This window comes from Scyliorhinus torazame, chromosome 4 (assembly GCF_047496885.1).
Source record: "Scyliorhinus torazame isolate Kashiwa2021f chromosome 4, sScyTor2.1, whole genome shotgun sequence".
NCBI lineage: Eukaryota > Metazoa > Chordata > Chondrichthyes > Carcharhiniformes > Scyliorhinidae > Scyliorhinus > Scyliorhinus torazame.
In genome coordinates, this window is record NC_092710.1 from 354,541,628 (window position 1) to 354,566,528 (window position 24,901).

Below are 24,901 nucleotides of genomic sequence, written 5' to 3' on the forward strand. Positions count from 1 at the left end.
AATTGCCACCCCCCTATTTTTCGCGTCCAGTCCCGAGTGAAATACCTGTCCTACCCATCCCTTTCTTAACCTGACCTGGTCCGCCACCTTCAGGTGTGTCTCTTGGAGCATGACCACGTCCGCCTTCAGTCCCTTTAAGTGCGCGAACACTCGAGCCCTCTTCACCGGCCCATTCAGGCCTCTCACGTTCCACGTTATCAGCCGGATTGGAGGGTCTCTCACACCAACCACCCCCTGCCGAGTAGCCATCTCCTTTTCTGGGCCAGTCCCGTGCCCGCGCCTCCCTCGCCCTCCAGTCCCCCAGCCGGGGGACCTCCGTCCCGACCACCTCTTGTGTCCCATTCCCTTTTGGCCAGTGCAGCAGCAACCCTTTTTCCCCCCCCGCCTTCCGCCCCCCTCCAGACCCCTGTCTAGCTTTTTTGCTCCCCCCATATCACTCCCCTCAGTAAGCTGACACCTGCTGACCCCGGCTTCCCCCGCCGTCCCTTTGGACCCCCCCCCCCCCGTGGGAATCTCCTAATCAATCCTTCGTTCCCCTTCCCGCCTTTCTTCCCGCGCGCGGGAGAAAAACCCCGCGCTTTCCAAAGCTTGCCCCGCCCCCTCTGGCGCAGTTCCTGTCGCGGCCTAGTCGCTCTCCCCCAGCCCATATAACATTTCCTGCGCGTGATTGACCCCCTATATACAACAACCATCATACTTCAACCCTTAAACACCCCCCACCCTCACAAACCCTCAGTTAGAGTCCAACTTTTCAGCTTGTATAAAGGTCCACGCCTCTTCAGGCATTTCGAAGTAGTAATGTTGGTCTTTGTATGTAACCCACAGTCGCGCTGGCTGCAGCATTCCAAATTTCACTCCTTTCCGATGCAGCACCGCTTTGGCCTGGTTGAAACCCGCTCTCCGCTTGGCAACCTCCGTGCTCCAGTCCGGGTATATTCAGATCTCCCACTTGCTGCTCCGCTCCTTCTTGGCCCATTTCAGGACCCTCTCTCTGTCCGTAAACCGGTGAAATCTCACCATCATCGCCCTTGGCGGCTCAGTTGCCTTGGGCTTTCTCGCCAGCACCCGGTGCGCCCCGTCCAGCTCCAGCGCCCTCGAAGGGGCCTCCGCACCCATCATCGCCCCGATCATCGTGCCCGCGTATGCCGCGGCATCGGCCCCCTCCACTCCTTCTGGGAGACCCAGGATCCTCAGATTATTTCTCCTCGACCTGTTCTCCAGGTCTTCGAGTCTTCCCGCCCACTTCTTGTGTAGCGCCTCGTGCCGCTCCACTCTCACCGCCAGTCCCAAGAGCTCGTCCTCATTCTCCCTCACTCTTTTCTGGACCTCCTGGATCTTGACCTCGTGGGCCTTCTGGGTTATCCCTAGTCCTTCGATTACCGCCAGCATAGGCGCCAGCATCTCCTTACGCAGCTCCTTGAAGCAGCGCTTGATGAATTCCTGCATCTCCTCTTTGTCCCCGGCCGCCGCCATTTTGTTTTTTCCCTCGCTTCTCCCGCTGCTCCAATGCCGCTTTTCTGGCCGTTGCACTTCGAGTCCGGTCCATAAAAGTCGGTAGGGGACCTCTCTCTCCTCTTCCCCACGGGTTGTCTGTAAAGAAAATTCTGTTGGGGCTCCTTTAGCGAGCCCGAAAGTCCGTAATCGCGGGAGCTGCTGAATCGTGCGGCTTAGCTCCGCATAGCCGCAACCGGAAGTCGTGTTGGATTATTGATCATTACTCGGACTTGAACCATGTGGCGGTATCAGAAAGATACCTGGCGAATCAAGAGCAAAGGTGATAGAACAAGAGCAATTAAACTAAGGCTAAAACGAGCAACACCACCAACTTCTGGCCTGTCTACCTTGGAAACAATGGTAAGAGCCATAAAGGAACCAAAAGACCTAAGGTGCCCTGAACCAACGCCAAGGCCCAAGAATGGACTTGCTAGATCAAATGATGCATGGTAATGTTGAACAGGAAATTATGCCAGTAACATCAAATGTATCGATGTTCAGTTACCTGAATGGAGAAGTTATACAGTGTTTTGTTTAAACAATTAACTAGACAGGAACTAGATGAAGCAATGGACAACAAACAAGAGGGAAATTAGATTAGAAGGGAATGAGGTATAATTAATGATGTGGGTACTTTATTTAACACAGTGACCTCAGGTGTAAATACGTTAGATTTGGAAGTTGTAGACCAAAAGGTAAGAATTCTATCAAATCAGTTACAGCAAATTATAATTGAAATAAGAACAAACAGAGAACTGCAGGAACAGGAGTGAGCTTGACTTGCATTGTGGGAAAAGAAATTACCCTGCTGGAAGGCCATGCAAAAACAATCAACCAAATTATAAGCAATCTAAAGGGTATATTGAAAGTGGTTATAATAAAAGAGTATGCAGTACTTATGGGGCATGAATGTAAGAGCAGACCGAGGGAAGGAGGGTGTAGTAACGTGAGAAAATTTAGTATTGGGATAGTTCTGGGAATACCCATTGTCCAAGAAGACACAAAAGGTATGGAAATGCATCAGGTTGAAAATATGGGAATTAAAAGAGGAGAGGAGCATGTCAGGTGTCATGATAAGTTGCCATTCTTGATAATTAAGGATGGAAATATGATTGGAACGTCTCTTTCACGGTGTGAATCAAGTGATGGTATTGTAATTTGTTCATGTCCAATATGTGAAGCTAAGGAAGCCATGTGTGTTTTATAAGCAATGTTACGATAAGTTGTACCATGGAAACAGTAATGGCTCCAGATTGGAGGATAGCAAATATTGTCCTGTTATTTTAGAAGGGTTGCAAGGATAATCCGGGTAATTATAGGCCAGTGAGCTTGACGTCAGTGATAGTGAAATTGTTGGAAAAGATTCTCAGAGATAGGATCTATACACATGTGGAAGTGAATGGTCTTATTAGCGACAGACAGCATGGTTTTGTATGAGGGAGGTCATGTCTCACTAATTTGATTCCAGAGTTTTTTGAAGAGGTAAAGGGCTGTGGATGTTGTCCACATGGACTTTAGTAAAACATTTGATAAGGTCCCTCATGGCAGGCTGGTGCAAAAGATTAGCTCACACGGGGTCAGGGGTGATATAGTTGAATGGATCCAGAACTGGCTTGGCCATAGAAGACAGAGGGTAGCAGTGGAAGGGTGTTTTTCCGAATGGACGTCTGTAACTAGTGGTGTTCCCCAGGGATCAGTACTGGGACTTCTGTTCTTCATAATATATATAAATGACTTGTAAGAAAACATAGTGGGTCTGATCAGCAAGTTTGTGGATGATACGAAGATTGCAGAAGTTGCGGATAGTGATGAAGATTGTCAGAGAATACAACAGAATATAGATAGGCTGCAAAATTGGGCAGAGAAATGGCAGATGGAATTTAACCCGAACAAATGTGAGGTGATGCATTTTGGTAGATCCAATTCAGATGGGAGCTCTCAAATAAATGGCTGAGCCATCAGGAGCATAGAATCACAGAGAGATCTGGGCATGCAGGTCCACAGATCCTTAAAAGTGGCAGCACAGGTGGAAATGGTGGTAAAGAAAGCATATGGCATGCTTGCCTTCATAGGACAGGGTATAGAGTATAAAAGCTCGAAAATTATGTTAGTTATATAGAACGTTGGTTAAGCCACATTTGGAATAGTGTCCAATTCAGGTAACCACACTACCAGAAGGACGTGGAGGCTTTGGAGAGAGTACAGAATAGGTTTACCAGGATGTTGCGTGGTATGGAGGATCTGAGGAGAGATTGAATAAACTGGGATTGTTCTCCCTAGAGAGACAGAGGTTGAGGGGCGACCTGATAAAAGTTTATAAAATTATGAGGGGTATAGATAGGGTGAACAGTTGGGGTATAGATAGGGTGAACAGTTGGAGGCTTTTTCCCAGGGCGAAATGACAATTGGAAGGGGGCACAAGTTCAAGGTGAGGGGGGAAAAGGTTCAGTGGAGATGTGTGGGGAAGGTTTTTTTTTTTACACAGAGGGTGGTGGTGGCCTGGAATGCACTGCCAAGTGAGGTGGTTGAGGCAGATACGTTAGCGACCTTTAAGACTTATCTGGATAGGCACATGAACAGACGGGGCAGAGAAGCATACAGGCAGTTGGTCTAAGTAGGACACGTGATCGGCGCAGGCCTGGAAGGCCGAAGGGCCTGTTCCTGTGCTGCATTGTTCTTTGTTCTTTGAATAGAGAACTTGACAATATGATTGCTTAATTTAATCAACAGCTGCAAGATGCAATGGGGGGGGGGGGGGGGGGGGGATTTTTAGGTGTTTAAGCTGTGTTTTAAATTAATTACAGTACGAAGGATCATGCACGTTTCAGCTGATGCAGGGGGGTCTCTCTAAAGGGGTATTAAAAAAAGGGTCAGCTCCGTAGGAAGAACTTAGGACCAACATTTGGAGGCAATAAGATCCTGAGTCTGGAACTCAGTAAACCAGCCGAACTTGGAGAATAGGAGACTGATCACCTCCACGTAAACGGTGGTACTGTTCTATGCAAGGAGTAAGACTGTGCATATAGTTTTACACACTGCCTAAAAATCTAGTTGCATTTTAAACATAACATTACAGAGTGGTATTTTCTCTGGTGCTATTGCATGACCAAGGTCTTGTTACCTCACAAAGGTCTTACTTCCTGGATTAACAGTGAAACAGGTGCAACACCAGTTATGCAGCTCATGAAAACTTCAGCGCACACGCTTCTTGCATAGACCATCTCGACGGTACAGATCCAACTTTCCCCAGTACTTGTGCCAATGCCCCACAAACCGGAACCCACTTTTCCCACACCATCCTTAAGAGCCATGCGCCCATTCCCTTAATGTATTTGTTCTATGCCAATTTGTACGTGGCTCAGGTAATAATGCATCAATTATTACCGTTCAGGTTCTGTTTCTTAATTTGGTGCCTAGCTTCTCATTATGACCATGCAAAACTGCCTCCCTCTTCCCGCCTATGTTGTTGATACCTACATGGACCACAACTACTGGATCTGCCCCCTCCCACTGCAAGTTGCTCTCCAGCACACAGCAAATGTCCCGAACCCTGGCACCAGGCAGGCAACACAGCCGCCTGGACTGTCGCTCCTTGCCACAGAGAACACGGTCAATCCTCCTCACTATAGTGTCCCCTACTACACCTAAGTTCTTATGTGCTCGACAGACTTGAATGGATTCCTGTATCTCACTGCCATGGTCAGTCAGCTCATCCACCCTGCAGCCTCCACTCTCATCCAAAAAAGTTAAAAGAACTTCAAACCTATTGGACATTCCAGTTACCTGTTAAATAATGTTTGATCTCTGTTGATTTTAGTTTATTTGCTACAGTAAAAATCTTAAAATATGAAATCTTAACCTTAATTTCTTTCTGATTGGAAAATTCACTTGTTTTTAAAAAGTTATCAGTCTCTGATCAGGATTGTAACATTCTACTTGTTCCATCAAAACTCTTCATGACTTTGAATGCTTTTATCAAATCTCTCGTTACATTTCGTTGCTCCAGAGATAACAATCCCAGTTTCTCCATATATCGTCATACAATTTGAATGAATCTTGAATCTACCTTCTTTGTCCATCCTGAGGCCAGAAACAGATATAATACTCCAGTAGGGGACCACTAGATTGATAAAAGATTTGGTATAAAATCCTTGCTTGTGTACTCTATACCTATTTATAAAACAAAGGAACGTGTATGACTTTTTTTTTTTAAACAGCGTTCTCAATAGCCCTGCTACTTTCAAAGATGCGTGTACATACATTCCCCAGACTTGTCTGTTCCTGTAACCCTTTGCCTCTTCTCATTGGCTACCCAAATTAATCACTTCACACTTCTCTGCATTAAATTCAAACCTGCCAAGTGCTGGTCCTATTCACCAGTCTGCATGTTCTCATGAATCTGTCAAGTCTTCCTTCTTCACAACTATTGCAGGAGGGGGCCACAGACCAAATTAACAGTCACCATTCAGAGGGGAAAGAAAACCATTATTTTAAAACAAGGCTGTAAAAGGGATTTTGCCTTACCTTTAAGTGCTGGCAGTTTCTGAAGCTCTCTATTTTTAGCCAAATTGAAGCGAGATGAACTCTGGCGTCTCTCTTTTTTCACAATCTGTGGCCCTCCAGAGTATTTGATTTTATTGAGTTGGGTTTGAGGAGGAGCACTGTTACTAGGACGTTTGTTTGCAGCTGGTTGTTGTTGGACCTGGAATAAACAAAAATGTTTTCCTGTTACAGCTCCATGAAAAAGGTTTGGAAACCTTATTCCGACCAGAATAAACCTTTTCCAACCAACACACCTCAGAGGGCACTGGGTAAACTGAGGCTGTTCATGCATACACCATACAGATTCTGTCTGGGAACATTAGTGATGTACTATTTATACTAGAAACAAAGTACACAAATTCATACCAGGACAAAGTAAATTATTCATCAGATAAAAACAAGTAGCAAGACTTCATAGAATCATAGAATCTATGGCACGGAGACAGGCCCTTCAGCCCAAACTGGTCCCTGCCAACCAAAAAGCCCATCAAAGCTAATCCCATTTGCCTGCATTTGGCCCAAATCCCTCTAAACCTTTCCTATCCATGTATCTGTCCAAATGCGTTTTACATGTCGTCAATGTCCCTCAACCACTTCCTCCAACAACTCATTCCACACACCTACCACCCTCTGTGCTAAACATTTGGTCCTCAGGTTCCCATTAACTATTTCCCCTGAATGAGGAGAGATCAAATCGAGGTATACAAGATGCTAAAAGGTAAGGATAAAGTAGACGTGGAGCAGATGCTTTCTCTTGTGGGGCATTCTAGAACGAGAAGTCATAATCTTAGAATAAAAGGTAGAAGATTTTGAAACAGATGAGGAGAAACTACTTCTCCCAAAGGGTTGTGAATCTGTGGAATTTGCTACCCCAGAATGCGGTGGATGCAGGGACAATGAGTAAATTTAAGGAGGAGTTAGATGGATTTTTAATTGGTAATGGGTTGAAGGGCTATGGACCTGTACACCTAGATCTCTGGTACAAAAGGTGAAGTCACACGGGATCAGGGGTGAGCTGGCAAGGTGGATACAGAACTGGCTAGGTCATAGAAGGCAGAGAGTAGCAATGGAAGGGTGCTTTTCTAATTGGAGGGCTGTGACCAGTGGTGTTCCGCAGGGATCAATTCTGGGACCTTTGCTGTTCGTAGTATATACAAATGATTTGGAGGAAAATGTAACTGGTCTGATTAGTAAATTTGCAGATGAGACAAAGATTGGTGGAATTGCAGATAGCGATGAGGACTGTCGGAGGATACAGCAGAATTTAGATTGTCTGGAGACTTGGGCAGGGAGATGGCAGATGGAGTTTAATCCGGATAAATGTGAGGTAATGCATTTTGGAAGGTCTAATGCAGGTAGGGAATATACAGTGAATGGTAGAACCTCAAGAGTATTGAAAGTCAGAGAGATCTCGGTGTACAGGTCCACAGGTCACTGAAAGGGGCAACACAGGTGGAGAAGGTAGTCAAGAAAGCGTACGGCATGCTTGCCTTCATTGGCCAGGGCACTGAGTATACGAATTGGCAAGTTATGTTGCAGCTGTATAGAACCTTAGTTAGGCCACACTTGGAGTATAGTGTTCAATTCTGGTCGCCACACTACCAGAAGGATGTGGAGGCTTTAGAGAGGGTGCAGAAGAGATTTATCAGGATGTTGCCTGGTATGGAGGGCATTAGCTATGAGGAGCGGTTGAATAAACTTGGTTTGTTCTCACTGGAACGACGGAGGTCGAGGGGTAACCTGATAAGAGGTCTACAAAATTATGAGGGGCATAGACCGAGTGGATAGTCAGAGGCTTTTTCCCAGGGTAGAGGGGTCAATTACTAGGGGGCATAGGTTTAAGGTGCGAGGGGCAAGGTTTAGAGGAGATGTACGAGGCAAGTTCTTTTTACACAGAGGGTAGTGGGTGCCTGGAACCCGCTGCCGGAGGTGGAGGAAGCAGGGACGATAGTGACATTTAAGGGGCATCTTGACAAATACATGAATAGGATGGGAATAGAGGGATACGGTCCCAAGAAGTGTAGAAGATTTTGGTTTAGATGGGCAGCATGGTCGGCACGGGCTTGGAGGGCCGAAGGGCCTGTTCCTGTGCTGTACTTTTCTTTGTTCTTTGTATCTCTCTGACTGTCAATAGTCTTGAGGGTTCGACTATTCAATGTATATTCCTGAACCTTCCTGAAATCCTGGGAATTTTGGAAAATTAAAACCAGTGCATCAACTATCTCATTAGCTACTTCTTCCAAGACCTTAGGGTGAAGTCCATCCAGATTAGTGGATTTGTCAGCCTCCAGACCCAACAATTTGTTCCCTGGTGATTGTAACTTTCCTGAGTTCCTCCCTCCCATTTCCTGATCTAGAGCCATTCATGGGATGTTACTTGTGTCTTCAATACTGAAGACAAATGCACAAGACCAGTTTAATTCATTCACCCTAGCCCTAGTTCCCATTACCAATTCCCCAGACACGTTTTCTATAGAACAAATGTTCACTTTGTCAACTCTTTTCTTATTTAAATATCTATAGAAACTCTTTCTATCTGTCTTTATATTACTGGCTAATGTTCTCTCCCATACTCTAGGTTTTCTCTCCTTGTTTATCTTTTTGGAATTTTTTAATGTTCCTTATACTCTTCCCAAGCTTCTGATTTGCTACGCTTCTTTGTGCAAATATATGCTTTTTCTTTAAGTTTAATACTGTCTTTAACTTTTTCACTTAACCACAGGTGATGGGCCCACCCCTTGAGTTTTTTCTTTCTAACTGTAACTCTTAAGATTGTATATGCAAGGGCAGCACGGTGGCACAGTGGCTAGCACTGCTGCCTCACAGTGCCGAGGTCCCAGGCTCGATCCCGGCTCTGGGTCACTGTCCGTGTGGAGTTTGCACATTCCCCCCGTGTTTGCGTGGGTTTCGTTCCCACAACCCAAAGATGTGCAGGGTAGGTGGATTGGCCACGCTAAATTGCCCCTTAATTGGAAAAAATGAGTTGGGTACTCTAAATATATTTTTTTAAAGATTGTATATTCTGTCTCTTCCCGGCACACTATTTACCCAACTGTTGCCCGGCTCCATTACTTTAATACTCCATTACCTCTCACATGATCCCCCGATCCCTCAATCCCACAACCTCCCAATATTTATGATGTGGAGATGCCGGCGTTGGACTGGGGTGAGCACAGTACGAAGTCTTACAACACCAGGTTAAAGTCCAACAGGTTTGTTTCGATGTCACTAGCTTTCGGAGCGCTGCTCCTTCCTCAGGTGAATGAAGAGGTCTCTAGTTTATTTAGTTAATAACTAATTTTTAGTTAAAGCTCTCAACCGTCCGAGTTACATGATTCGCCAGATATCAAAGATTTTATAGCAGATTTTGTAGCAGAATACTTAGAAAATAGTGGCAGGATCAGACAGAGCAAATCTCCTGGAATTCTTCAAGGATGCAACTAGTTTAAACTAGTATGGCAGGGGGGTGGGCACGGGGGCAATAGGTCAGAAGGTGAGAGCATTGAGGGAGAACTAGGGAATAGGGACAGTGGGGCTCTGAGGCAGAGCAGACAGGGAGAAGTTGCTGAACACAGCGGGTCTGGTGGCCTGAAGTGCATATGTGTTAATGCAAGAAGTATTACGGGTAAGGCAGATGAACTTAGAGCTTGGATTAGTACTTGGAACTATGATGTTGTTGACATTACAGAGACCTGGTTGAGGGAAGAGCAGGATTGGCAGCTAAACGTTCCAGGATTTAGATGTTTCAGGCTGGATAGAGGGGGATGTAAAAGGGGAGGCGGAGTTGCGCTACTGGTTCGGGAGAATATCACAGCTGTACTGCGGGAGGACACCTCAGAGGGCAGTGAGGCTATATGGGTAGAGATCAGGAATAAGAAGGGTGCAGTCACAATGTTGGGGGCTTACTACAGGCCTCCCAACAGCCAGCGGGAGATAGAGGAGCAGATAGGTAGACAGATTTTGGAAAAGAGTAAAAACAACAGGGTTGTGGTGATGGGAGACTTCAACTTCCCCAATATTGACTGGGACTCACTTAGTGCCAGGGGCTTAGACGGGGCGGAGTTTGTAAGGAGCATCCAGGAGGGCTTCTTAAAACAACATGTAGACAGTCCAACTAGGGAAGGGGCGGTACTGGACCTGGTATTGGGGAATGAGCCCGGCCAGGTGGTAGATGTTTCAGTAGGGGAGCATTTCGGTAACAGTGACCACAATTCAGTAAGTTTTAAAGTACTGGTGGACAAGGATAAGAGTGGTGAACCCGTGCCGACCATACTGCCCGACTAAACTACAATCTTCTACACTTCCTGGGTCCGTATCCTTCTATTCCCATCCTATTCATATATTTGTCAAGATGCCCCTTAAATGTCCCTATCGTCCCTGCCTCCACTACCTCCTCCGGTAGTGAGTTCCAGGCACCCACTACCCTCTGCGTAAAAAACTTGCCTCGTACATCTACTCTAAACTTTGCCCCTCTCACCTTAAACCTATGCCCCCTAGTAATTGACCCCTCTACCCTGGGGAAAAGCCTCTGACTATCCACTCTGTCTATGCCCCTCATAATTTTGTATACCTCTATCAGGTCGCCCCTCAACCTCCTTCGTTCCAGTGAGAACAAACCGAGTTTATTCAATCGCTCCTCATAGCTTATGCCCTCCATACCAGGCAACATTCTGGTAAATCTCTTCTGCACCCTCTCTAAAGCCTCCACATCCTTCTGGTAGTGTGGCGACCAGAATTGAACACTATACTCCAAGTGTGGCCTAACTAAGGTTCTATACAGCTGCAACATGACTTGCCAATTCTTATACTCAATGCCCCGGCCAATGAAGGCAAGCATGCCGTATGCCTTCTTGACTACCTTCTCCACCTGTGTAGCCCCTTTCAGTGATCTGTGGACCTGTACTCCTAGATCTCTTTGACTTTCAATACTCTTGAGGGTTCTACCATTCACTGTATATTCCCTACCTGCATTAGCCCTTCCAAAATGCATTACCTCACATTTGTCCAGGTTAAACTCCATCTGCCATCTCTCCGCCCAAGTCTCCAGACAATCTAAATCCTGCTGTGTCCTCAGACAGTCCTCATCGCTATCCGCAATTCCACCAACCTTTGTGTCGTCTGCAAACTTACTAATCAGACCAGTTACATTTTCCTCCAAATCATTTATATATACTACAAAGAGCAAAGGTCCCAGCACTGATCCCTGTGGAACACCACTGGTCACAGCCCTCCAATTAGAAAAGCATCCCTCCATTGCTACCCTCTGCCTTCTATGGCCTAGCCAGTTCTGTATCCACCTTGCCAGTTCACCCCTGATCCCGTGTGACTTCACCTTTTGTACTAGTCTACCATGAGGGACCTTGTCAAAGGCCTTACTGAAGTCCATATAGACAACATCTACTGCCCTACCTGCATCAATCATCTTAGTGACCTCCTCGAAAAACTCTATCAAGTTAGTGAGACACGACCTCCCCTTCACAAAACCGTGCTGCCTCTCACTAATACGTCCATTTGCTTCCAAATGGGAGTAGATCCTGTCTCGAAGAATTCTCTCCAGTAATTTCCCTACCACTGAAGTAAGGCTCACCGGCCTGTAGTTCCCGGGATTATCCCTGCCACCCTTCTTAAACAGAGGAACAACATTGGCTATTCTCCAGTCCTCCGGGACATCCCCTGAAGACAGCGAGGATCCAAAGATTTCTGTCAAGGCCTCAGCAATTTCCTCTCCAGCCTCCTTCAGTATTCTGGGGTAGATCCCATCCGGCCCTGGGGACTTATCTACCTTAATATTTTTTAAGACACCCAACACCTCGTCTTTTTGGATCACAATGTGACCCAGGCTATCTACACCCCCTTCTCCAGACTCAACATCTACCAATTCCTTCTCTTTGGTGAATACTGATGCAAAGTATTCATTTAGTACCTCGCCCATTTCCTCTGGCTCCACACATAGATTCCCTTGCCTATCCTTCAGTGGGCCAACCCTTTCCCTGGCTACCCTCTTGCTTTTTATGTAAGTGTAAAAAGCCTTGGGATTTTCCTTAACCCTATTTGCCAATGACTTTTCATGACCCCTTCTAGCCCTCCTGACTCCTTGCTTAAGTTCCTTCCTACTTTCCTTATATGCCACACAGGCTTCGTCTGTTCCCAGCCTTTTAGCCCTGACAAATGCCTCCTTTTTCTTTTTGACGAGGCCTACAATATCACTCGTCATCCAAGGTTCCCGAAAATTGCCGTATTTATCTTTCTTCCTCACAGGAACATGCCTGTCCTGTATTCCTTTCAACTGACACTTGAAAGCCTCCCACATGTCAGATGTTGATTTGCCCTCAAACATCCGCCCCCAATCTATGTTCTTCAGTTCCCGCCTAATATTGTTATAATTAGCCTTCCCCCAATTTAGCACATTCATCCTCGGACCACTCTTATCCTTGTCCACCAGTACTTTAAAACTTACTGAATTGTGGTCACTGTTACCGAAATGCTCCCCTACTGCAACATCTACCACCTGGCCGGGCTCATTCCCCAATACCAGGTCCAGTACCGCCCCTTCCCTAGTTGGACTGTTTACATATTGTTTTAAGAAGCCCTCCTGGATGCTCCTTACAAACTCTGCCCCGTCTGAGCCCCTGGCACTAAGTGAGTCCCAGTCAATATTGGGGAAGTTGAAGTCTCCCATCACCACAACCCTGTTGTTTTTACTCTTTTCCAAAATCTGTCTACCTATCTGCTCCTCTATCTCCCACTGGCTGTTGGGAGGCCTGTAGTATACCCCCAACATTGTGACTGCACCCTTCTTATTCCTGATCTCTACCCATATAGCCTCACTGCCCTCTGAGGTGTCCTCTCGCTGTATAGCTGTTACGGGGAGCACAGGGTCCACTCTACAGGTGTTATGCAACAGAGACCTTAAAGTATTTCTAAAACAAAACAATGCTTATTCTATGAACCCACTTAATATTTTATAAACACACAGTAAACATCTTATCAACTACCAACACACATAACCCCACAGATACAATACTCTACAGGTAACCCTTAATACCTTTCCTAGCAACATCCATAAGTTAAACCCTTTTTTAAAATAAATTTAGAATACCCAATTCATTTTTTTCCAATTAAGGGGCAATATACTGTGGCCAATCCGCCAATCAGCACATCTTTTGGGTTGTGCAGGCAAAACCCATGCAAACACAGGGAGAATGTGCAAACTCCACACGGACAGTGACCCAGAGCTGGGATCAAACCTGGGACCTCGGCGCCGTGAACTGGCAGTGCTAACCCACTGCCCCACCGTGCTGCCCACAAGTTCAACCCTTTTACAAAGACAGCAGGTTTAAATTCTCTATAGAAACAGTAATCTACAGATTACTTTGAAATCATCAAGTGAGCTGAAGACATTCTTTAGCTTGTAGAGAGAGATCAGAACATGTTCTTGCTTTGAATGCAGCTCTCCAACACTGAAAACAAAACCAAAAACAGAGCCAAGAGCAGCTTTTCAGCTCAAAACGAAAGTAAAAGCCAGCCCAGCTCCACCCACACACTGACATCACTGCAGCTATTTGATAAAACACCCATTTCTTAAAGGTACATCCACATGACCGGGGGGGGGAAGAGTCTGTTTCTGGCAGCTGCCAGAAACTTTTCAGAAACAGTAAGTCAGGACAAAATTAACAGTCTTGCACCAATGTGGATGAAGTAAGGAAAGTCACCATGGCTTTCTTGGGGACAGACAGTGTTCAACCAACTTGCTTAAGTTTTCTGATGAGGTAACAGAGTTGATTAGGTTAATGCACTGTGATACATAGATTTCCACAAGGTATTTGATGAAGTGCAACATACTAGGCCTGGTCAGTAAAGGTAGATTCTACTTTTTAAAAAGGGACAGAAGCAGCATGGGTGTGAAATTGAAACGGTAGCGGTGATTCTTTGGAATTCTCTTCCCCAGAGGGCAGTGGAAGTGGTCTCAAATATTTCTACGGCAGAGGTGGTTAGATTCTTGGCTAACAAGGGTTACCGGGAATGGAGAAAAATGTGGAGTTACAGCCAAAACCTTACTGAATGGTGGAGCAGACCCGAGGTGCTGCCTGGCCTATCCCTGCTCGTAGTTCGTATGTAAATTAGCTGAATAACGGAAAGTTATGGTGAATGATTATTTTTCAGACTTGGGGAAGATACGTAGTTGAGTTCAACAGGGGTTGGTGTCAGGATCCCTGCTCTTCTTGATGGGTGTTAATGACCTAGACTACAGAGCACAGGACAGAATTTGCTGATGACAAAAACTTGGAAGGATTGCAAGTTATGAGAAGGATAGCGATAAACTTCAATAAATATGGACTGGATGGTGGAATCGACGGTTTAATGCCAGATTAATTTTAATGCAGAGAAGTGAAGTGATTCATTTTGGCAATAAGAACAAGGAGACACAATATAAAATATAGGGTATTATAAAAGTGCAGCAGAGGGACCTTAGAATCACAGAATTTACAGTGCAGAAGGAGGCCACTCGGCCCATCAAGTCTGCACCAGTTCTTGGAAAGATCACCCCACTTAAGCCCATACCTCCACCCTATCCCCGTAACCCCACCTAACCCAAAGGCAATTTAGCATAGCCAATCCACCTAACCTGCACATCTTTGGACTGTGGGAGGAAACCGGAGCATCCGGAGGAAACCCACACAGACACGGGGAAAACGAGCAGACTCCGCACAGACAGTGACCCAAGCCGGGAGTCGAACCTGGGACCCTGGAGTATATGGGCACAAGGTGGAAGGGCAGATTGAGCAAGTGGTTAATAAAACATGCAGGGTCCTGGGCTTTATAAATGAGGCACAGGGTACAAAATCAAGGAAATTATAGTAAACCTGTATAAAACACCAGTTCAGCCTCAACTGGAGCACAGAGTCCAATTCAGGGCACCACACTTTAGGAGGCACCAATAGTGTGCAGGATTAATTCAGAAGAATGATTTCAGGGATGAAGGGCTTCAATTACATAGATAGATTGGAGTGGGACTCTTTTATTTGGAAAAGAGAAGACGGAGGGGAGATTTAATTGATAAAAATTAAAATTGACAAAACGGTAGCACAGTGGTTAGCTCTGTTGTTTCACAGCGCCAGGGTCTCAGGTTCAATTCCCTGCTTGGGTCACTGTCTGTGTGGAGTTCTCGTATTCTCCCCGTGTCTGCGTGGGTTTCCTCCGGGTGCTCCGGTTTCCTCCCATGACTTGAAAGATGTGCTGTTAGGTGAATTGGACATTCTGAATTCTCCCTCTGTGTACCCGAACAGGCGGCAGAGTGTAGCGACTAGGGACTTTTCACAGTAACATCATTGCAGTGTTAATGCAAGCCTGCTTGTGACAATAAAGATTATTATTATTAAATCATGAGGCATCCGGACTGGGTGCATAGGGAGGAACTGTTCCCATTGGTGGAAGTTGAGAACCAGAGGATAATGATTTAAGGTGATTGGCAAAAGAAGCAACAGTGACATGAAGATTTTTTTCTTTTTAAACAGAGCAACTGTTAAGATTGGGAATGTGTGTGATGGAGACAGGATTTCAATTGTGACTTCAAATGAAGAGAGAGAGAAGTGGAGAGAGAGAGAGAGAGAGAGAGGGGGTGAACATTCATGAAGAGAGCCAGCAGACACAATGGGCTGAATTGGTTCCTACTGTGCTGCAACCATTCAATGATTCTCTATTTGCTCAGCATCAACAGCAATTCAGCCTTTTCTGGCTTGATTTGCCCGCATCTGCAGGTTTAAAAAAAAACTTTTTAACACTGATTTTTTTTGGTTGGTATTTTTCTGGCAGATGAACAGATTTCATAACTTAAATTTCCCTTCCAATCCCCAAAGCCTGAATCAATAGTTATGAAAGCTGCTAAACCCAGCAAACGTACATGAAGAAACTACTGCATTGTAAATCTTACAATTCATTCAGACTGTGGGCGTCATTGCCAAGGTCAGTGTTTATTATGCTTCCCTCCAAAGCCAAATGCTTTGCTAGGCCATTTCTGAAGGCACTTAAGAGTCAACCCATGCTCGAGTCTGGAGTCACATATACCATACATACTTGTGTAAATTTTTAGATGAAATGAAATGAAAATCGCTTATTGTCACAATTAGGCTTCAATTAAGTTACTGTGAAAAGCCCCTATCAAAGTTTTTAGGCATTAAGTAATGGATCACTTACGCACAAGTAATATTTTTGAGGGATGGATTGAACTGTTATACCTTATCATAAAGTTGGCGTCAATCTTTTGAGTTGCACAAATACTATAAACAGAAAGAGAACAAGCAGGAAAACAACACTTTTTTAGGATGTGGGAAAAGAAAGAGGAGATTTTAAAAAAATCAACTGCTTCACACATTACATGAAGGAGTAAGTGGAAGATGGAATGCCTGTCACCCTTTGATAAAAGGAAACAGGAAATGTCAACAAACTGCCTGCTCTTCCTGAAGTCCCTTCCCTCCTGGATCATTCAAGGATGCTAAGAGATGCCATTGTAAAAGCAGGGGCTAATTAACTCAATTTAAATTTCCTAGCTGCTGAGATGGGATTTGTTACTGTACCCCTAACTGCAACACAATATAAATAAAAATCCAGTTCTGATGAATGGCCTTCAACCCGAAATGTTAACTGAATCTCTCTCCATGATGCTGCCAGACCTGATGTTAGTTTCTCTGCTGTTTGGCCTCTCACACCTTTTATTCTCTCTGGGGACTGCCATTAGCACTCGTTTCCCTTGGTTTCGGGGGCTATTATCACTCTTTTCCCTTGGTTTCTGTGGCCATAACTCATCTTTGATTCTCACCCTACAGTATACATATCTTCCACTTTCTACGTCTTTTAGCTTTGACAAAAGATCATCTGAACTTAAACATTAGCTCTTTTCTCTCCTTACAGATGCTGCCAGACGTACTGAGATTTTCCAGCATTTTCTCTTCTGCTGCCAAACCTGCTGAGTGTTTCTACCATTTTCTGCTTTTATTTCAGATTTCCAGCATCCTCATATTTTGCTTTTGTACCAGATAATGATGCATTTTTTTCTAAGAACTTCTCATTTTCGACTCGACAAGTCAGGCTTTAGAAGTTAAAGTCTGTGGTTTAATAGTTTAGAAATATACAGATTGGAAACTTCTTTAAAAAATGGTCACAATAGTGCCTTGCAAATAAATGACTGGTTAATTTTACAGATTAGATGGTGTGAAATGAGTGTCTCTGCACCAACAACCCATGCTGACAGCACTAAATTTTGCCAAAGATGGCAACTAATAATAATTTGGATCGGCTTGAGCCAATGGGACAACAGGAACAAAATGCAATGCAGTTTTTAGAATTAGGGAGAGTTTTCAAAGCATGGTGGTACAGTGGTTAACACTGCTGCCTCACAGCTCCAGGGACCCGGGTTCAATTCCACCCTCGGGTGATTGTTTTTGTGGAGTTTGTAATTTCTTCCTCGTGTGTGCGTGGGTTTCCTCGGGTGCCCCGGTTTCCTCCCACAGTCCAAAGATGTGCAGGTTCAGGGGCTTGACCATGATCATTGCCCCTTAGTGCCCAAAAGATTAGGTTCGGTGGGGTTACTGGGTTAAGGGGATAGGGTGGGGGCCTAACCCTAGGTAGGGCACCCTTTCAGAATCGATGGACCAAATGGCCTTCTTCACTGTGGTGATTCTATGATTAAAAGGGAAAGACTATTTCTTCTGATTGGGAACTCACTAACCAGAAACCATCATTTTAAAATGACCATGAAAATTCACAGAATTGTTATGGTGCGGGAGGCCATTTGGCCCTTTGTGCCTGTCTCTAAACAAACATGGTCTAAAAATCAATAAAGAGATGGTAACAGAAAAGCTGGCTGTGAATAAAGTTGATAATCACTAGGAACAGATTCAGATGAATTTGAGAATACGGAGGGTGGAAATTGCAATCTGGATAAGTGCGAAGTGATGTACTTGGGCATGACAAACAAGGGAATATACGATAAACGGCAGGACCGTGGGAAGCACCGAGGACCTTGGTGTGCATGTACACTAGTCCCTTAAGAGCAGGTGAATTGTGGTTAAAGCATATGGAATACTTGCTCATTGCCTCATTAACCTTGTTGAATTTCATTATAATTGGACCAATTTGGTTTCGGGTGGTCTCTCTTCCAACAAATTGACATCAAAATTTTATTGAGCATAGAAAAGCACCTGCTCTATCTGCTCCAATTCAATTATTAAACATTAAGACAACTGAACAGGTTTAATTAATAAGCACAACAAAAATGCTGTAAAAGCCAGATTTTATGGTGGATACCAAGCAAATTAGGTCAATAAAGATCAACGGGATAATCTTCCCCCAGTTAGAGCCACGCCTGACAACAGGAATCAGTACGAAGTCTTACAACACCAGGTTAAAGTCCAACAGGTTTGTTTCGATGTCACTAGCTTTCGGAGCGCTGCTCCTTCCTCAGGTGAACGAAGAGGTCTGTTCCAGAAACACATATATAGACAAATTCAAAGATGCCAAACAATGCTAGGAATGCGAGCATTAGCAGGTGATTAAATCTTTACAGATCCAGAGATGGGGTAACCCCAGGTTAAAGAGGTGTGAACTGTCTCAAGCCAGGACAGTTGGTAGGATTTCGCAGGCCAGATGGTGGGGGATGAATGTAATGTGACATGAATCCCAGGTCCCGGTTGAGGCCGCACTCATGTGTGCGGAACTTGGCTATAAGTTTCTGCTCGGCGATTCTGCGTTGTCGCGGGTCCTGAAGGCCGCCTTGGAGAATGCTTACCCGGAGATCAGAGGCTGAATGCCCTTGACTGCTGAAGTGCTGAAGTGAAGCCAAGTTCCGCACACATGAGTGCGGCCTCAACCGGGACCTGGGATTCATGTCACATTACATTCATCCCCCACCATCTGGCCTGCGAAATCCTACCAACTGTCCTGGCTTGAGACAATTCACACCTCTTTAACCTGGGGTTACCCCATCTCTGGATCTGTAAAGATTTAATCACCTGCTAATGCTCGCATTCCTAGCATTGTTTGGCATCTTTGAATTTGTCTATATATGTGTTTCTGGAACAGACCTCTTCATTCACCTGAGGAAGGAGCAGCGCTCCGAAAGCTAGTGACATCGAAACAAACCGGTTGGACTTTAACCTGGTGTTGTAAGACTTCGTACTGTGCTCACCCCAGTCCAACGCCGGCATCTCCACAACAGGAATCAGGCCATGGTTATCGATGAACAATTACGGCATCAGCGCAGGAATTCCCCAAGTGTCCTTCAACAATCACCTTCAACTGTTTCCATCACTGACCTACAGTGGAGCTGTTTGCTGATAATTCAAAGCGTTCAGCTCAATTCACAACTTTTCTGCTAACAAAGCAGTCCATACTTGTCTAAAGCAGTATTTGAACAAGATCCACACCGGGATGACAACTGGCAGTGAGCATCCACAACATACCGACCAGATAAAGACTCTAACCAACAAAACAAAAAAGCACAATCAGTACCCTGATCTTCAAAAGTTGCCTCATCCCGGGCAAGGGTCATTACGGATTAAAATGTAACTTAACAAGCCATGTGAATACCATGCTATACAATGGGGTGGGGCAAGGTCTCGATGCTCTGCAAAAGTGGCATATTTCCTGACTCCTCAAAGCTTCTCTACTAAGGTTCAGCTGCAGGACACGAGCAAGAACAAAGTATTTCACTCAATGAGCACCCCAGCAAATTGGGCTGATTTTCCATATCCTACACTGTGATGCTATGGTTGAAGTATGTCCTATCCACAGCATGCACCAAGCTTATAATGATAGTATCTCCCAGGCTCCCAAGGTTACACATTTCATGGTTTCTCTCCAAGTCATGTAGAATTGACTTGATTATATATCAAATCTTTTTGTGGGATGTTGTGGCGATGGGTGAATAGGAATGAAGGACAGTTCTGCAAAACAACACAAATGTCAAGAGACTATTCGCCTTGGCTGGAATTACTATTCCAGACCAGACCCCAACAGTGGCTATGACACTAGACAATGGGGCTGGTTTAGCTCAGTGGGCATGACAGCTGGTTTGTGATGCAGAACAAGGCCAGCAGCGCGGGTTCAATTCCCATAACCAGCTGAAAATTCTGAATTCTCCCTGTGTATCTGTGAACAGGCGCCGGAATGTGGCGACTAGGGGCTTTTCACAGCAACTTCATTGCAGTGTTAAGGGCAGGGCAGGGCAGGGCAGCACGGTAGCATTGTGGATAGCACAATTGCTTCACAGCTCCAGCGTCCCAGGTTCGATTCCGGCTTGGGTCACTGTCTGTGCGGAGTCTGCACATTCTCCCCGTGTCTGCGTGGGTTTCCTCCGGGTGCTCCGGTTTCCTCCCACAGTCCAAAGATGTGCAGGCTAGGTGGATTGGCCATGATAAATTGCCCTTAGTGTCCAAAATTTCCATTAGCGTTGGGTGGGGTTACTGTGTTATGGGGATAGGATGGAGGTGTGGACCTTGGTAGGGTGCTCTTTCCAAGAGCCGGTGCAGACTCGATGGGCCGAATGGCCTCCTTCTGCACTGTAATTTCTATGATAATCTATGATAATGTAAGTCTACTTGTGACAATAAAGGTCATTATTATTAGAAACCCTAGTATTTTATTTTAATTTTGTAAGACTGAGGAAAGGATATCTCGCGCTCCAGGAGTGATTTCATGAAATGAAATGAAAATCGCTTATTGTCACGAGTAGGCTTCAATGAAATTACTGTGAAAAGCCCCTAGTCGCCACATTCCGGCGCCTGTTCGGGGAGGCTGATACGGGAATGGTATATTAAAACAAACTTTATTCTGAACACAGTATAAAATATTTTTAACGTCACACCAGAAAATAACCTAGTTACCCCTTAAAAAATGTTAATCAATGCAGTGGCACAATAACCCTTAACTGCTATCTTTATCCCCACTCAAACAACAACAAAAAACGTCTCAGCTCTCAATCCACTGTTAAAATACATTTAATACTCAGGAATACCTGCTTTACAGAGATGCTCTTTGGAAAGAGAGATCATTTGACACTGCTTTAAAGAAAAGACCTGAATCACATCAAAACCATGCAGAAATTTTGGCTGTATTCCTCCAGAAGAGGCTTCTCAACTTGTTTCAGCTCACCTCCTAAATCAGACAATTCTGAACTGCTTGGAAAGACTGCTAATCTGTCCACAGACATATCTTTAACGGAACTGCAGTGAAAGCAAAATGCTCGACTTCTGCTCACAGCTCCATCCAACTCTCATATATAATAGCAAATTACTGTGGACGCTGGAATCGTAAACAACAGAAAATACTGGACACTCTCAGCAGGTCTTACAGCTTTGACAAAGTCATCCAGACTCAAAACGTTAGCTCCCTTTTCTCAACAGATGCGGTCAGACCTGAGATTGTCCAGTATTTTCTATTTTTCCATCCAACTCTCAACTGAAACTCTGCTTTTCCACAAAATGCCTGGTACCTTAGCTCCACCCAATAACTACATCTTACCAAGCTGAAATCTAATTAACTCCACAGCGAACTCTCTTTAATCCAAACAAAACTGTATTAGTCCAAGCTTATTATGATGCCCTAAATGCACCTCTGGTTCCTAAAGCATATTTGCCGTTTCAACCAGGATTCTTTTAGAACACAACAGCTGCAGTCATACACAGGCTTTTCACCCTTACTGCACCAAATACCTATGATACAATGAATCCAAAATTCCTACATTTATCACACTGGAGAACCTGGAACTAGGAAGCATGGATAAGAGGTCATCTATTTTAAGACGGGGGTGAGAAGATATTTCCTTAATTCGAGGATTGTTAATCTTCAGAATTTAACAGAATTGTTACAGTGAAGGAGGCCATTCAGCCCATTGGGTCCAGATCGGCTCTACAAATAAGCATTATGACTTAATGCCATTCTCTTGCCTTTCCCCCATATCTCTGCACATACCCTCTTGAATATCTCGATGGAACCTACCTCCACCATAATGCCAGGCAGTTCATTCCGGACCTGAACCATTCACTGTGTGAAGTTTTATATCATATCATATTTACCACTTTGGCAAATCACAAAATCTGTACCCTCTTGCTCTTGCTCCCTTCAAGAATAGGAACAGTCTCCCCGATCTACTCTGTTGATCAGAAGGCAGATTGCCACATTAGAGTATGTTCAATGCTGAGACTGATGGATCTGGACTCCAGGGGATATGGGGTTCCTTTAAACCCAAGGGATGCAAAGAAGCAGTACAGAAAGAAGTAGCAATGAACATTTTTTTAGATTGGCGAAGAGAGATATTTCTCATAAAGGTCACTGCTTCATATTAGATATATTGTGTAAGTCAAAGACAATTTTCAATGTGTTATAGATATGTCATCACAGGCAATGTGTGTATTTATTGGCGGCATGGTGGCACAGTGGTTAGCACTGCTGCCTCACGGTGCTGAGGTCCTGGGTTCGATCCCGGCCCTGGGTCACTGTCCGTGTGGAGTTTGCACATTCTTCCAGTGTCTGCGTGGGTCTCACCCCCACAATCCAAAAAGATGTGCAGGGTAGGTGGATTGGCCAAACTAAAATTGCCCCATAATTGTAAAAAGATAATTGGGTACTCTAAAAAAATTTTTTTTAATGTGTATTTGGTTTTTTTTTATTAAATATTTTATTGAAAATTTTTGGTCAACCAACACAGTACATTGTGCATCCTTTACACAATATTATAACAACACAAATAACAATGACCTGTTTTATAAACAAAAAAGCAAACAAAAAATGAATAAATAATAAATAACAAAAATGAAAAATAGCCCTAATTGGCAACTGCCTTGTCACAAGTAACACTCTCCAAAAATATAATTTAACAGTCCAATATATAATTATCTGTAGCAACGACCTATACATACTATACAGTATATATTAACAACCCTGAGAGTCCTTCTGGTTCCTCCTCCCACCCCCCCCCCCCCCACCCCTCCCACCCCTCCCACCCCGCCCCCCGATCCTGGCCTGCTGCTGCTGCCTTCTATTTCCCATTCCGTCTATCTTTCTGCGAGGTATTCGACGAACGGTTGCCACCGCCTGGTGAACCCTTGAGCCGACCCCCTTAGGACGAACTTAATCCGCTCTAGCTTTATAAACCCCGCCATGTCATTTATCCAGGTCTCCACCCCCGGGGGCTTGGCTTCTTTCCACATTAGCAATATCCTGCGCCGGGCTACTAGGGACGCAAAGGCCAAAACATCGGCCTCTCTCGCCTCCTGCACTCCCGGCTCTTGTGCAACCCCAAATATAGCCAACCCCCAGCTTGGTTCGACCCGGACTCCTACTACTTTTGAAAGCACCTTTGTCACCCCCATCCAAAACCCCTGTAGTGCCGGGCATGACCAAAACATATGGGTATGATTCGCTGGGCTTCTCGAGCACCTCGCACACCTATCCTCCACCCCAAAAAATGTACTGAGCCGTGCTCCAGTCATATGTGCCCTGTGTAATACCTTAAACTGAATCAGGCTTAGCCTCGCACACGAGGATGACGAGTTTACCCTGCTTAGGGCATCTGCCCACAGCCCCTCCTCGATCTCCTCCCCCAGCTCTTCTTCCCATTTCCCTTTTAGTTCATCTACCATAGTCTCCCCTTCGTCCCTCATTTCCCTATATATATCTGACACCTTACCATCCCCCACCCATGTCTTTGAGATCACTCTGTCCTGCACCTCTTGTGTCGGGAGCTGCGGGAATTCCCTCACCTGTTGCCTCGCAAAAGCCCTCAGTTGCATATACCTGAATGCATTCCCTTGGGGCAACCCATATTTCTCGGTCAGCGCTCCCAGACTCGCGAACTTCCCATCCACAAACAGATCTTTCAGTTGCGTTATTCCTGCTCTTTGCCACATTCCATATCCCCATCCATTCCCCCCGGGGCAAACCTATGGTTGTTTCTTATCGGGGACCCCCCCAAGGCTCCAGTCTTTCCCCTATGCCGTCTCCACTGTCCCCAAATCTTCAGTGTAGCCACCACCACCGGGCTTGTGGTGTAGTTCCTCGGTGAGAACGGCAATGGGGCTGTCACCATAGCCTGTAGGCTAGTCCCCCTACAGGACGCCCTCTCTAATCTCTTCCACGCCGCTCCCTCCTCCTCTCCCATCCACTTACTCACCATTGAAATATTAGCGGCCCAATAATACTCACCTAGGCTCGGTAGTGCCAGCCCCCCCCTATCCCTGCTACGCTGTAAGAATCCCTTCCTCACTCTCGGGGTCTTCCCGGCCCACACAAAACCCATGATGCTCTTTTCAATCCTTTTAAAAAAAGCCTTCGTGATCACCACCGGGAGGCACTGAAACACAAAGAGGAATCTCGGGAGGACCACCATCTTAACCGCCTGCACCCTCCCTGCCATTGACAGGGATACCATATCCCATCTCTTGAAATCCTCCTCCATCTGTTCCACCAACCGCGTTAAATTTAACCTATGCAATGTGCCCCAATTCTTAGCTATCTGGATCCCCAGGTAACGAAAGTCCCTTGTTACCTTCCTCAACGGTAGGTCCTCTATTTCTCTACTCTGCTCCCCTGGATGCACCACAAACAACTCACTTTTCCCCATGTTCAATTTATACCCTGAAAAATCCCCAAACTCCCCAAGTATCCGCATTATTTCTGGCATCCCCTCCGCCGGGTCCGCCACGTATAGTAGCAAATCGTCCGCATACAAAGATACCCGGTGCTCTTCTCCTCCCCTAAGTACTCCCCTCCACTTCTTGGAACCCCTCAACGCTATCGCCAGGGGCTCAATCGCCAGTGCAAACAATAATGGGGACAGAGGGCATCCCTGCCTTGTCCCTCTATGGAGCCA

At 45.3% G+C, this 24,901-nt stretch overlaps 1 protein-coding gene across 1 annotated transcript in view; it reads right to left on the reverse strand.

The window, feature by feature from the left end:
- ppp2r5d (protein phosphatase 2, regulatory subunit B', delta) overlaps positions 1 to 24,901 on the reverse strand; it is a 289,898-nt gene that overhangs the window by 181,957 nt on the left and 83,040 nt on the right. Inside the window, exon 3 of the mRNA XM_072500311.1 lies at positions 6,019 to 6,196. Within this exon, the coding sequence (XP_072356412.1) occupies positions 6,019 to 6,196 (178 nt within the window). The remainder of the gene's footprint in view (positions 1 to 6,018; positions 6,197 to 24,901) is intronic.